The following is a 13,373-nucleotide window of genomic DNA, read 5'->3' on the forward strand; positions in this document are numbered from 1 at the left end:
TCCCAGGGGACCAATTTTGTTTTCTCTTGACTCCTCTCATTAGCTATGACACTTGGGTTCATGCCAATGAAATAGACGCTGAAATTGAGGATCCTCCAATTCCTGAAAAGCCATGGAAGGTAAGTCTCTCTTAAACAGTTTCCTAATATTCTGTATTGGTATAGCTCATGCTCAAGTGCTACTAGGTAGATGTTTTAACATGCTGCTGAGTATCAGTGGCTGTATTTCCGTGTATATGGAAAAGCAGAGTGAGATTTCTAGAGTTGTAATGAAAACGTCCAAAACATTTCTTTGGTCTGGGGAGGAATGCTGTTGAGAAAATATTTTTTGTAAGTGGAAAGGACAGACCGATGCATCCCTGATAGTGCCAAAATTACCATGTTTACTTTGGCCTGACTTTTGAGGTGTTTTGTGTTAAAGGTAAGTCCTTCTCGTACTGCTGAAGTGCAGCCATCTCTGTGATGAAACCTGACAACTCATTAGAAGGCATAATGGCATTACACAATGTTTTAAGGAGAGGAAGTGGGGAAAATACCGTATCTTTGTGAGGTTTTTGGAAGAATATTGTTAGAGAAAAATCCTACCAGGTTAGAAGCTTGAGGTTACTGCACATGCATTACAGGGCTTAAAACATTTTGTGTGGAGAAAGTTCATCCTTTTCTATAATATAGTAATGGCCAAAAATATTGGGACTTTAATAATACGGAAATTAAGAATCTTCTTTAGGAGAACGGATCTGAATTTTTGAAGTCTGTGGTACCATTGAAATCTTGTTCTTTTTGAATTAATTTTAACAGCAACTTTATTTCCAGCAGTTTTGGGTATTAGGAGCAAAGCAGGGCTGTGATCCTGACAAATTGTGTGTGGCCGTGGGCTCCCCCATCCCCTGGTTTCACACTGCTGTGGAAGCTCTTGAGTCTTAGCTCAGTACTGCTGCAGTTACCAGCTTCTGTATGCTCTTAGGACAGGGCGCAGTTCAGGTTTCTTGATTTTACTAAATTTGCCAAAAGCCCTGGCATTGCTGAAGAACTGTAGTGTATGAATGCAACTGTCCCTAGAGTTAGAGCCAACGTGAAAGTGTCTGAGAAAATCGGTAGCTGTTTAAAGAATCCCTGATGGCCGTATCTCGTCTTTCTTTATGGAAAGGTTCCATTTAATGGGAACTCTGCTCTTAGCTGATGTTGTAATAATGCAAAATGTTAGCACTTCTCAATCTGTTGAACATCACACGAGCTTTCAAACCAACATCAGCAGCCTTACTTAGGTTCTCTACAAAATTAGTTTTCTTTCTACAGAAATGATTTGTTGTTCTGATTTAGCACATTGCAAATGAACAGTACAGAGCAGTTATAATCAGACAGTAGTAAATGCTACTTTATTGTCCTTTTATTGGACTTACTCTTTTATACATAACATGCAGTGTTGTTCGGTGTGTGTGCTGTCGATTTGAACAGCAGAGTTAAAAAAGAGCGGCTCAGGTCAGAAAATAACTTGATATCTATTCAAACACTACTTATTTATTCCAAGTAGTTACCTGGAACATAAACACTTTTTTGTATAAACTATACTAAAGCTCAAGAATTTATTTTCATTGTGCAGCTATGTAAATTAGAACTTCATTTGAAGATGGGTGTTTTAAGTCAGGATAGTCAATCTTTTCTTTCCAAGATATGGCCAACTCTTCCTATTTTTTGTCATCTTTGTGGCACAATATATCTGCTAAGATGAGATGTCTTCCAAGTAGATGATTTTGACGGTTATTTTCAGCATCCAAAGTATGCTTTTAATACAGAGCCTTTGTCCCAGCTGTGAGAACTGACCTCACACTTCAGAAGGCCTAAAAATCACTGAGGGACAGACATGGCATTCAGTAGACTTACGGGTGTGTTGATCCCTCACTATATTGCCTCATAAAACTGTCATCTGTTACATGTAAAGCCGTTACAAGATACTCAAAAGTTCAGACCCTGATAACGCAGCAAGTGTGTCCTTCATCCTGTGAGGTCTGTTAGGGAGATATTTTTTCAAAAAACATCAGCATGTCGATATATCATTCTTTAGGTTCACGCCAAGTGGATATTGGACACAGATATATTCAATGAGTGGATGAATGAAGAGGATTATGAGGTAGATGAGAACAGGAAATCAGTGAGTTTTCGACAGAGAATCTCCATGAAAAACGAAGAGGTACGTGGCTCTTTGCTTAATGAGTGACCTGTTGATACACTAATACACTTCGTCTCTGCATAAGTCAAATTTTTTGGCACTCGAAGTTGCTAAAATTAAGCCAATGAATCAGTTTGAGGTGCCTCTGATAACAGAATCTAGTTTAACTTTTTCCTGATGTTTGTCCTTTATCCAGAGTGTAAGTGTGCCCTTTGATTTTTCTATTTCCCCCCTCCCAGATGATGGTAAGACATGGGACCCATTCTGCTTTCTCATAACTGAAGCCATGGGTGTGTTAAGCTGCATCAGTTAAATGTTCGATTTCCAAATTCTCTGTACCAAAATACTTGTTAACTAGTTTTTGTATCCCTCCCAACACAGGAAGTTAGTTAGGACTCTGCAAATGTTCATTTAACCTTGAGGCCAGGCTACTCATTAAGAAATCTCTCCTGATGGATACAGTATATTGAACAAGTCACATTAATGTTTGACTCTTGCTCTGTTTTAAGAGCACAGTTCTTAAGTATGTAGCCATTGCAGCATCTGGGGGATGGCTGTAGAAAATTATGGGGTTTTCACGTTGACAAATGGAAGTATTCTGGCACCGACTGTGGTGCATCTTGTGTTGATACTGCTTTTAGCTTCTCTGTTGTAGAATGTATTAAGGAAGAGTGTAGCCTACAGCATTTCATTAACTGTAGTATTTGGCATGAGGTAACTACTTCACTTCTCTAACAGCCTGTACGTAGTCCGGAGAGGAGAGACAGGAAAGCAGCGGCAAGTACAAGGAAGAGAAAGCATTCTCCTTCTCCACCCCCCACTCCTGTGGAGTCGAGAAAAAAGACGGGGAAGAAAGGGTGAGTGTCTAAGACCTGGAATTTGAGGCAAATTTTCTTGAAGAAATGCTTATGGGAAGATCTCTGTCACCTTTCACTTGTCTATCCTCAGATTACAGTAGAATGATTATTTCTGCTATAGACTTGAGGGATTTTGCTCATGCAGTATATGTAATTTCTTCACATATAGTAAAGAAATGTATTGCCTGCAGGTGGAGGAGAATCTAGTGCAAGTTGTCATGTTATCTGTGTCAGCGACGGGGTTCATTGCTGCATCAAGAGTAGAACTTACCAAATGACAAGTTACTCAGGTGCTTCTAAAATAACTCAAACTGGTTAGTGGAGTCCTGTAGTACATGTATGGTTTTTGAAGTATGGCCCCATAAATTATGGCATTTAATTGAGGAGTTTATCTACATAGCCAGGTATTTTAAAGTTCACTTCTCAAATGCAGCTTTAACAGAGCAGCATTTGTGGTTACTGGTAAGCTACAGATTAGGCTTTTTCCAATACTAGTTTGAGCTCAAAAAAAAAAAAAAGCCAACAATATAGCCAAATAAAAGCTTATTTATAGGAGTTTGTGTATGGATATCAAAGAATCATAGAACTCTCATGTTGGAAGGGACCCATAAGGATCATCAAGCCCAGCTACCTGTTCCTCGCAGGATTACCTAAAACTAAACCATATGACTAAGAGTGTTGTCCAGATGCTCCTTGAACACTGACAGGCTTGGAGCGCTTCTGAACTAATAGTTCAGGTTGTTTAATAGCCCTGTTGGGCTCTAGTAAGACAAGACTGGAAATTTATCATCTGAGGTGAGGAAGAATTAGTTGATAATCTGAATTACTTTTTTACTCCGAATGTAGATTCTGAGTTAGATTCTGTAAGGATGGGTGATTCTGCCTTTCTTCCCAAAATGGTTTCCTCAGTACGCAGAACTGATTGCACAAATGAGCCTTTTTCCTTAAATAAGGCAGTGTGCCTTGAAATGGTCTGTTCCCTCTTCTGTTCTGTGCAGCAGATGCCATTATTGCAACTTCAGAAAGGACAAATGTGAGTGAATCACTGCTCCCTTGAATCTTACTAGTATACAAATGCTGCCAATGTGCTGGGGAGAGTTTTGGGCTGGAATCAAGATTTATATACAGTGGTGGTCTCCAGTCTTGAAACAGTGGAAAAGACTTCTTTTTGAAGCTTAACTTTGTTTTAGTAATATACAGAGGATATTTTTCATTAACTTCACCCCCACTTCCTACAGCATTCATGTTTTCCGAACTGTTTTAACCCAGTCCTTTAATCCTCATATCTGAAGAATAACGTCAAGATGAGAACATCTGACAGTTGCAGCTGGCAGAGAATTTGTGTGTGATCTGTTTTAGACAAGCAGCCTTATATGGGAAAAGGAGAGGGCAGAAGGAAGAAGATGAGCAAGAAGATCTTACAAAGGACATGGAGGATCCCACACCAGTACCTAATATAGAAGAAGTGGTACTTCCCAAAAATGGTAAAATATGCATACACTAGATTGTTTGAATGTTAAAACAATTGCTTAAACTGCACTGAAAAAATACACGTGTTTTGTCAAATCTTTGAAATACTTTGTGGCCATGGGGCCAGGTGATATGCGCCCATCTAAATTTATTTAGTCAGGGATTTGAATGTGACAGCTGAGAAGGGCAGCAGATTCACCACCTTTTGGCTTTTTGAAATACACTTACAAAAATGCACCTAAATGTTTAGTTTTGCCTATTTTAGGATTGCTCTTGCCCATTATATGGGGTTCATGTTTTGGGGCATGGAGTTTTCTGGAGGAAAAGAATTGTATGTCAAGTACCCCAGATAAGCATGTCAGATGGGTGGAAACTCTAGCAACGTGCCAAATGCATTCAGTTCTTAATCCTTTTCAGAAGAGTGTTGGTCTATGCAATACCTGTTAAGTAAAGATAAATCAGAAAAAGAATTCCTTGTATCAAGTTCTTGACACCAAACCTTTTCCGGTGTCACACCATTTGGTTTTCACCTGGTTTGGACTTTGCATGTAAGATTTGCTATGTGTTGTATAGGTGGAAAAAGTGCAGTACCTAGTCCACTGACTGCATGAATAGAAGTTGCTTTGTGTTCAGATGTGAAATTACAGAGAAATCAAACAAATGGTCTGTTGTACTCAAACTGCACAGATGAACTCTTTTGAACTGCAAAGGCATGACCAACAAGAATGTTTATTGATAGTAAAAGCATGCTAGACTTTGATAATTGTATCTTGTCTGATGGTTACTCATCAGTTTCAATCTTCCTTCTTTTGTAGTGAACCCAAAGAAAGACAGTGAAAACACACCTGTGAAAGGAGGAACAGTAGCAGACCTTGGTAAAACAAACACACAACACTCCCCAGCACCCTCTGCCCTAAGTTTTGTAGTAAAGTCTTACTTGCAGGCCAGCAGAGCAAATATTTAAAAATCTCTTAGTTTTAAAAAGAATCTCTAATTCTACTGTTTCATTGAGTTATGTTTTCATATGTATTCGAGTTGAAACCTATTGACTGTTTTTTCACTTGCAAGGCTCTTCCCTTGTAGGTTTTTTTTTGTTTGTTTGTTTTCTGTTTTTTTTTGGGGGGGGGGGGGGGGGTGGTGTTTTTTTTGTTAACATGGCATATAAGCTCCTTCCTGGCAGAATTTTTCTTTTCTTACTGGGAATCAAGGTGAATCACAGTCCCTGAGCTTTGCTAAGCCTTTGGCGTAAGAGATATAAATTAGTGTCCCGCATCCTATTATACAAGGATAGGGCACTGGGTAAGGCAGTAATTAGGTATGGATTCCTAAGTGTGGAAAAGTTCTAATTATCCTTCCTCTGTGTTCTTATGTGTTCCTTTGTCTGGGATAGTTGAGTGCCTGCTTAGGGATGAGGTTGCCTTAATGATGTGTGGTCCACTTTGCTTTCCTCCTCGCTTCCCTTCCAGAACAAATGAAATTCTCTTTCCAATTAAGTAATTGCATTGCTAGAAGGGCTTATGAGCAATCAGATGCTTTTTATTAGTGCAATTCTCAATGCTTTTACCTTTCAGATGAACAAGATGAGGAGGCAGTGGCAACTGGAGGAAAGGTAACAGCAGCCATTTCTTACTAAGTTTGGTAGAAACTGAGATCACAGAATTGTAGACCAGTTCAGGTGGGAAGGGACCTGTAAGGCCCATCTAGCCCAACCCCGGCCATGGGCAGGGACATCCCCAACCAGAGCAGGTTGCTCAGAGCCCCGTCCAGCCTGACCTGGGGTGTTCCCAGGGATGGGGCATCCACCCCCTCTCTGGGCAACCTGGGACAGGGTTTCACCGCCCTCAGTGTGAAATGTTCCTTCCTTCTATATAGTCTAAATCTGCCCTCTTTTAGTTTAAAACCGTTACCCCTTGTCCTATCAAGATCTCCATCTCATCTTCAGTAACTTAACCTGTCATGTCTTTATATAAGATTAGATTAGTCACTGATAGGAATGTTGTTTTGCTATTATAAAAATAGTACAAATGCCTTGAGATTATTTTGTATTTTTAAATCTAGTATATAAAAAAATGAGAATGAGGAGACAGATTGAAAGTATTTTCAAAGAAGCACTTTTCAGATGCAAATTTTTTCAAATGTTGTATTTTTTTCTTTAGGTTTCAGGACTAAATCTAAACTCTAGATAGGCTTCCTGATAATTTTCATAGAGTTGTCAGGGTAGTTTCTGTATTGAATTGCATTGTAGGTATGCCAGGTGCTATTTTTAACAGCTTGCCCGGTATAAGATGGCTGCCTGATGATGCAGGTAAGAAAAGACCACATCTATGTTAGGTTCATATAGTTGCAGGCCTGCACGCACAGGCACTTGGATGTGTCCTTAGTTACACACATGAATAAGAAAATCTGACTTTCCATACTGACGTATTTCTAGTTTTACTGTATTTCAGTTCATACATTCAATCTGTATATTCAGGAGTGCTCAAAAAATCCTTTCTCATGTTCTAAAATGGGGAGCGACGACAGGTCTAGGTGTGCAAACCACTGACTGGCTAGTAAGCAGCCTTTCTTTTAGGTTTTAGGCACAGGTATCACACTAAGGAGCAGTGGGTTTAAGTATCTAGATACGGACGTGTGAACAGAGATCGCCAAAATAGGATTCTTAAGCAAGCACTGTTTTCCAAGTTAGGGAAACTAACTTGGAAGGAGTGCGACAGCAGGCTTGTCCATGATGCAAAATGCCTTTTTTTTTTTACTGGTGTAACTTCTCCATCCCTGGGTGTAGAATGACCTGGAACTGTGGGACTCGGGCAGCAACCTTACTATTTAGTCCACGTTAGACTGGAGGAAGTTTGCTTTTTATGGCCTGGGCTAAATGGTGTTCCCTGGGGGGCCGTGGTCGGTCCTGTGTTTAGTGAATGCACTTTGAGAGAAGGGTATTGGAAATCGAGGGGGTGATGAGAGGAAGGACTTCTTTTCTGAATAGCTATTGTCAGATCACTAAATATATTTAGCATGGTACCTTGTTGTCTTGGGGGGAATTTAGTCCCCAGAAAGATACATCATTGATACCAGTGACTCTGAGGCCTTGCTTTAGGGAGATGGTTATTTTTCTGTTTCTGTGAAAGCTCTCTGGATTAGTAACTTGGGTAAAGAAAACCATTTCATGTTGAGTTGCCTACAGGCTCTTCAAGTAGCACCTGAGGGTTTCTCTTACGGTTCATATCACATCCTGACCCTCTTAGCCACGTCTGTGCCCTTCTCTTTATCTTTATGGATCAGGACGTGAGCGTGTGCTGGAACTGAAGTTGCAGAACACCTAGAGGTCACAGGAAGCTTCTGTTGTGAAGCAACAGAAAGTGACCAAAGACTTGTCCCTCTTGGGAGTTTTAAAATCTTGCTCGCTGACGTCTTCACAGCCCTGTATGAGCAAACTCATGGGTCTGTTCACCCTCTGAGTGGAAGCAGATACAGGGACATGCAGAGTTACAAGTTGAACTTGGCATCTTTTCTTCACAAGAGAAAAATATCCAAGACCAGCTTTAAGATTGATCGAAGTGAGTTTATCCAAGCAAAAATCTAGGGTAATGAGATGCAGTTTTGCAGACATGAAACTATAACTGCTGACAAGTGTCTCCCAGTGAAACTCGAAGTAATGAATCTTATTTCTGTTAATGCTTTTCTGAGGAGTGAGAAGGTTAATGGAGGAAGAGTGGCCAAAAATACAACCCATCTTAGACAGTATTAAAAATTGGTGCAGTGACGGTAACTGGAGATGGCAGCAAGAGCTAGACTGACAGCTTACAAAGTACACTAGATTCATGCTGTGTTAATTACACGTGTTTGCAGTATACTGCAGAATTGAAATGCAGTGTTTTGTCCCGTAGAGCGTGCTTAATTTTATAAACAGGGTGTGAAGCATGATCTAACTGTACTGCCAAGTATCTCCTTGAGATTTCAGCCAGCTCTGTAAAAACTTCTTACTGGCCTTACGCTTCTGTTAATATTTTTATGAACACGGGTTACACTTTCTTTGGTCCCTGAGATTTTCCCCACTGACCAGAGATTGCATCAAGAAAAGTTTATTCTGCACAGGATTGGAAAGCATTTGTTTTGGACTAACTTTGTGCTGGTTGAGAGTTATTAGGTATGTCTCTTGCAACCTGTTAACTGTTGTGTTTCCTCCATGATACAGGAAGATGAAGATCCTAACAAAGGTGATCAAAGTCGGTCAATTGATCCAGGTGAAGATAATGTCACAGAACAAACCAACCACATCATTATTCCAAGCTATGCATCTTGGTTTGACTACAACTGGTAAGAAAATAATTTGGAACTGGGGGAAGATTTAAGAATTTTGGTGGTTGTTTCTCATAAATCAAGCTGAGAGCTGAAGTAAATTACTTTTAGGTCTAATTCCCATGTAGGGGTACATCTTTTTAATTTAAAAATCTTTCTGAGCTGACTTCTGGCAGTTCTCAGGGGTTGGGAATGAGGAAGAGAACTTCAAACAGCATAGATCTTCAGTCTACCTTCTCAGGATTTTATTGCTTTACACTGGCTTTTATTCTACCCCACAGCAATAGGAAAATAATTCCTTTCTCTTCCCTACTTCTCTGGTCCTTACGTGATCTTTCTATGTTTGTATCTACTTCTGAAAGCTAGTGGCTTTTTATTTTGCTTCAGATCTTGTCTTTGAGAGTAAGTCACTGATTATACAGGGAGGATAATTGTTTCATTTTGGAATCCTCCTTGGAGTCAGAGGTTTGTGGTGTGCTATGACCATATATTTCATTATAGTAACTGTAATGTTCTCTATGCTCAAACTTTCATGGTGTGGGAAAAAAGCAAGCATTTGTTTGGGAATGAAACTCCCTCTAGGAGTTAAACTCTTACATAATATATTTTTGAAAATAAAAACTGCTTTGGAAACAGGACAAGGAATAGTCAGTCATATGGAAAGCTGTAATTTGAGTGTGCGTTTTGTCTTAGCGTTAGGAGTTGAGACATTGTTTAGGCTGGAATCTAAAAAGATGTGCTGTGACACTTGAGTAGTAGGATTCATGTGCAGCTTTCAAAAGTGAACAGCTTTTTTGTAGTAGTGAATTAAGATGGGATCTGAACTGTTAGTGTAAGAGCTGATTAAATTTCCAGCTCCAGCAAACTTTGTTAACTTGAGTCAGTTGCTTAGCCTGTGTCTGTGCTAGTGGCTTGAGTTGACCTAAATCCCCGTATATAGAACCGACCATTTTCTCAGTCCCCTTGCTCTCTCCCACTTTGAGATGATCCTGGAACAGAAAAGCCAAGGATCACATACTCTGAATGTATAGGTGCTTCAATTGCTTTGTGAGTGGAAAAACTCAAGGTGTATCTCTGTTATGTACACAGAATGAAACGCTCCACTCTTGCACTTCATAAAGGGATAAAGAACTGTGGATCTGCTGTAGATCAGGAAAGGCAACTTTGCATAGCTTGAGCTAATTGAGATTTACTTTAAACCAAGGTTGGCATATTTGTAGTCTCTGTGTTTCCATTCCTTGTTTGTCAAGTGAAGGTACAATGATACTTCCCTACTGATAAAATTACAACAATGACATTTTGTCATGAGGTCACTCTGACACTATTGTACAACTTTTTCCATTCAGAGATAGGTTTTTGTAGCTCTGGAGAACTAGAGAGCGCTGGTTCTCCCACCTCAGGAGATAGGTTTTTGTAGCTCTAGAGAGAACTAGAGAACTAGAGAGCGCTGGTTCTCCCACCTCAGACTGCAGGTGTTGCTGCTGTTGCTGTGCCAGCAAGATGCTTCTTGGTTTATGTAAATATATAAACAAATCACTGTCTGCAGCCTTCCCAAATTGCAAATATTTCTTTAAGGTGCCCAGTCACAACTAATTTAAAGGAGTCTGAAGACTAATTATGATCTACTTCTCTAAATGTTTTATAAACTGCTCTTTCAGAATAGTCCTTGCTAAAATTAATTTTCTAGGTAAATTTTAATGTTCAATTCAGTTTCAGTGTAATCTTACGCTTTGGCAACTTCATTGCAAGAACTAGATAATTTGTTTGTTACTGAAATCTGAACAGTTTATTGGTTAATCTTCACCTTCAAGTTAGAGAATTTTCCTATGAATGACAAGGGTAAGCAGTATCAGTGTAAAAGGACAATTACGTGGTAGATTAAAAGACAGGAGGAAGGAAGATTTGTAAAGGATATATTTTTCTATGTTTCCTTTAATAGTAACAATTCTTAAAGGACCATTGTAGTTCTTAAGATTTTAACTTGTCTAAAATACCATTCTACGAGTTTCTGGCTTAAGTTACTCTTAGAAGCCCTGCATTTCTGACACTTTTTTTATAAAATGGAAGATTTTTTAATCTTGTTTTCTGGCTTAAGTTACTCGTAGAAGCCCTGCATTTCTGACACTTTTTTATAAAATGGAAGATTTTTTAATCTTGAAACTATTTCCTCACTTACTAATTGGTGGGTTAAATCTTAGGTCAAAGAATTTGCATAGTAAGGTCTTAAAGAAAAAATGAGTTGACTAATCAAGGTCCCATATACTCTGGCTGTTTACTTGCATTGTAATTGTGCTTTGCAGTGAAAACCCTATTACATATCATACTATATGCCATGGATAACACAAAATGATCTTGTTCATTTGTTGCTGGTAGAGCTCCATAGGTGCAATCACCCTGCAATTAAAACGTTTCAGGACCAAATTTCCTTATTTATATTAAAATAAATCATATCACTTCCTCCAGTCTTTTATTAAGGGAATATGAGAATAAATGTGAGTATGTGATTGCATAAGTTTCTGCAGTGCCATTTACATTGTCAGGCTGGTAGTACAAGCAGAATGGAAGATTCTACTAAAATAACATTTAAACTTAAATGACACTTTACCTGGAACAGCTATGGAAGGAAAAAAGCAATAATGTGTCTGCCAAATAACTAAAGCTGAATTTGCTGTGATCTTTACCTTAGTTTATTTCATATACTGCGTAGCACCTCATCTGTCATTAGTTCTGCTCTTCCATACGTGGTCAGGTTTTGCTCCGAATTTCGTCCTTGGAGTGCAAAGGGGAAGAATTATTTTTAAGATTGTGTTTAGTTGCTCCAAATATCCATACTCTGGATTTTATTGTCCCAGTTGATCAGGGAGGTACTATCTACGTTCTTGAAGCCAGTCAGTCTCGCCACCAGTGAGCGTTGGTAATTACTGTAGACCCAACTTTGGAGTTGGACTCAAAGCACTTACTTGCATTCCCATCTTCTAAGCATATACTGTAAAAGCTTGGTTTCTTTGAGGTATTGGTACTTTGCTGAATGCTTGCATTAACTAGGTTGAAGAATAAAGATGCTCTGTCAGAATACAGAATTCATGAAGGTACGGTTGCAAATGGGCTGCTGCTCAGTATTCTTCCTTCAGATTTTGATTAGGACAGCGTCAGATGCATAGTTTCGCTTCAATCAATGAAGGAATTTTGTGGTGCTGTTTTAATGCTTATTTGATGAAAGAAGCAAATTTCAAAGGACCATGCTAGAATACTAGGGGTTTTTACATAGAAAAAAACAACAAAACCAAAAAAACTTGCTATTAATGTACTCCCTCAAAATAGTCATTTGAAGGTTTGTGGAGTACTCCAAGAGTAGTGGAATTCTTAATATTTGGCATCTGAATTGTGTATTTTTGTTACAGTATTCATGTGATAGAACGTCGTGCTCTTCCTGAATTCTTCAATGGAAAAAACAAGTCCAAGACTCCAGAAATGTAAGTTGTGAATATAGGTGTGTAAGCGTTCGGCATGATAAAGGAGCTTTCAGTTTCATGAATCCTGTGGTCACTTCAGCTGTGCATGTGTTAAGCAGATACTGTCTGTAGGGGCGTGAAAGAAGGAAAGAGCACCTGTGCAAGCACTTCTTGTAGTCTGATAGTGTCTGTGCGCTATTGTATCAGAGCTAAAATTTGAAATATCAAAGTAACAGTTAATAGTGGTTATCCAGGAAAAACAAAGCTAGTTTCTCCCAAGTAATATTGGAACAAATTCTTGAACTTTTCTATGTGATACAAGACATGATTATCTTCCAGAGACATCTGAAAAAATTCATGATACTGTAGAAACTGAACAATCGTCCTTATTTTTCTCTCTCTTCTCATGCCGTGCTGTATTTTTGAGAGTCACGAGTTTTATATGTAAGCACTGATCACCGAGTTTATTGTAGGGTGCTGTGTCAGACTGTGGAATGGATTTTGCACAGTTATCTGTGGTGATTTTGCAGTTCCCTGAGCAGCTGATGGGTAATTCTGAAAGTGCAGCTGGGGGTTGGAAAATGGATCTTCACAGGCCCAAGGTATAACTGTGTTTTCAAATATTAGGTAGTCTGATTTAAATTGGAGAGCTGGAGTTGGGCATTGCAAGAAGAAAAAAATTTTTTTTCTTATATAGCTATTCTAAACCCTCTAGTGACATTTTAATTCTGCACATGCCTGTTAAATCTAGGTGGAGTTCTCGGCTGAATTTAGATCTAGTTTGTACCTAGCTCATCTCCTTGTGGGAACTGGTATTTATCACAGAACTTAAGCGTTCTTAATTCAAAATTATACACACAGAGTTGTTCAAACAGCTTAAACAGCTTCCCTGAAGGTGTTTAAAATAAAAAAAAAAGCGCTGATTATTGTCTTGAGGTATTGCAGGTTTTTTAATACATCAAATTATCAACCTCTGATCTCACTTAGCAATGTAATGAGATAAGCTGCTGATTTTGCAGCTTGTCTTGAGAATCTGCAAGGCTTGTTACACGCATTAGTAAAAGTACACCGTCCCTTCTCTGAGAAGTTTCTGTTATAACAGTAAACTTAGTTATTCAGAGCAATCTTGAAC

At 38.9% G+C, this 13,373-nt stretch overlaps 1 protein-coding gene across 1 annotated transcript in view; it reads left to right on the top strand.

The window, feature by feature from the left end:
• Nucleotides 1-13,373, top strand: part of SMARCC1 (SWI/SNF related, matrix associated, actin dependent regulator of chromatin, subfamily c, member 1) — a gene marked incomplete at both ends in the record, with an annotated part of 45,792 nt that overhangs the window by 1,773 nt on the left and 30,646 nt on the right. Inside the window, 8 exons of the mRNA XM_010283660.1 lie at nt 44-119; nt 2,062-2,187; nt 2,905-3,023; nt 4,383-4,507; nt 5,309-5,368; nt 6,065-6,102; nt 8,686-8,807; nt 12,191-12,262. Coding sequence (XP_010281962.1) covers nt 44-119; nt 2,062-2,187; nt 2,905-3,023; nt 4,383-4,507; nt 5,309-5,368; nt 6,065-6,102; nt 8,686-8,807; nt 12,191-12,262 — 738 coding nt within the window. The remainder of the gene's footprint in view (nt 1-43; nt 120-2,061; nt 2,188-2,904; nt 3,024-4,382; nt 4,508-5,308; nt 5,369-6,064; nt 6,103-8,685; nt 8,808-12,190; nt 12,263-13,373) is intronic.

Source organism: Phaethon lepturus, unplaced genomic scaffold (genome assembly GCF_000687285.1).
Source record: "Phaethon lepturus isolate BGI_N335 unplaced genomic scaffold, ASM68728v1 scaffold11263, whole genome shotgun sequence".
NCBI lineage: Eukaryota > Metazoa > Chordata > Aves > Phaethontiformes > Phaethontidae > Phaethon > Phaethon lepturus.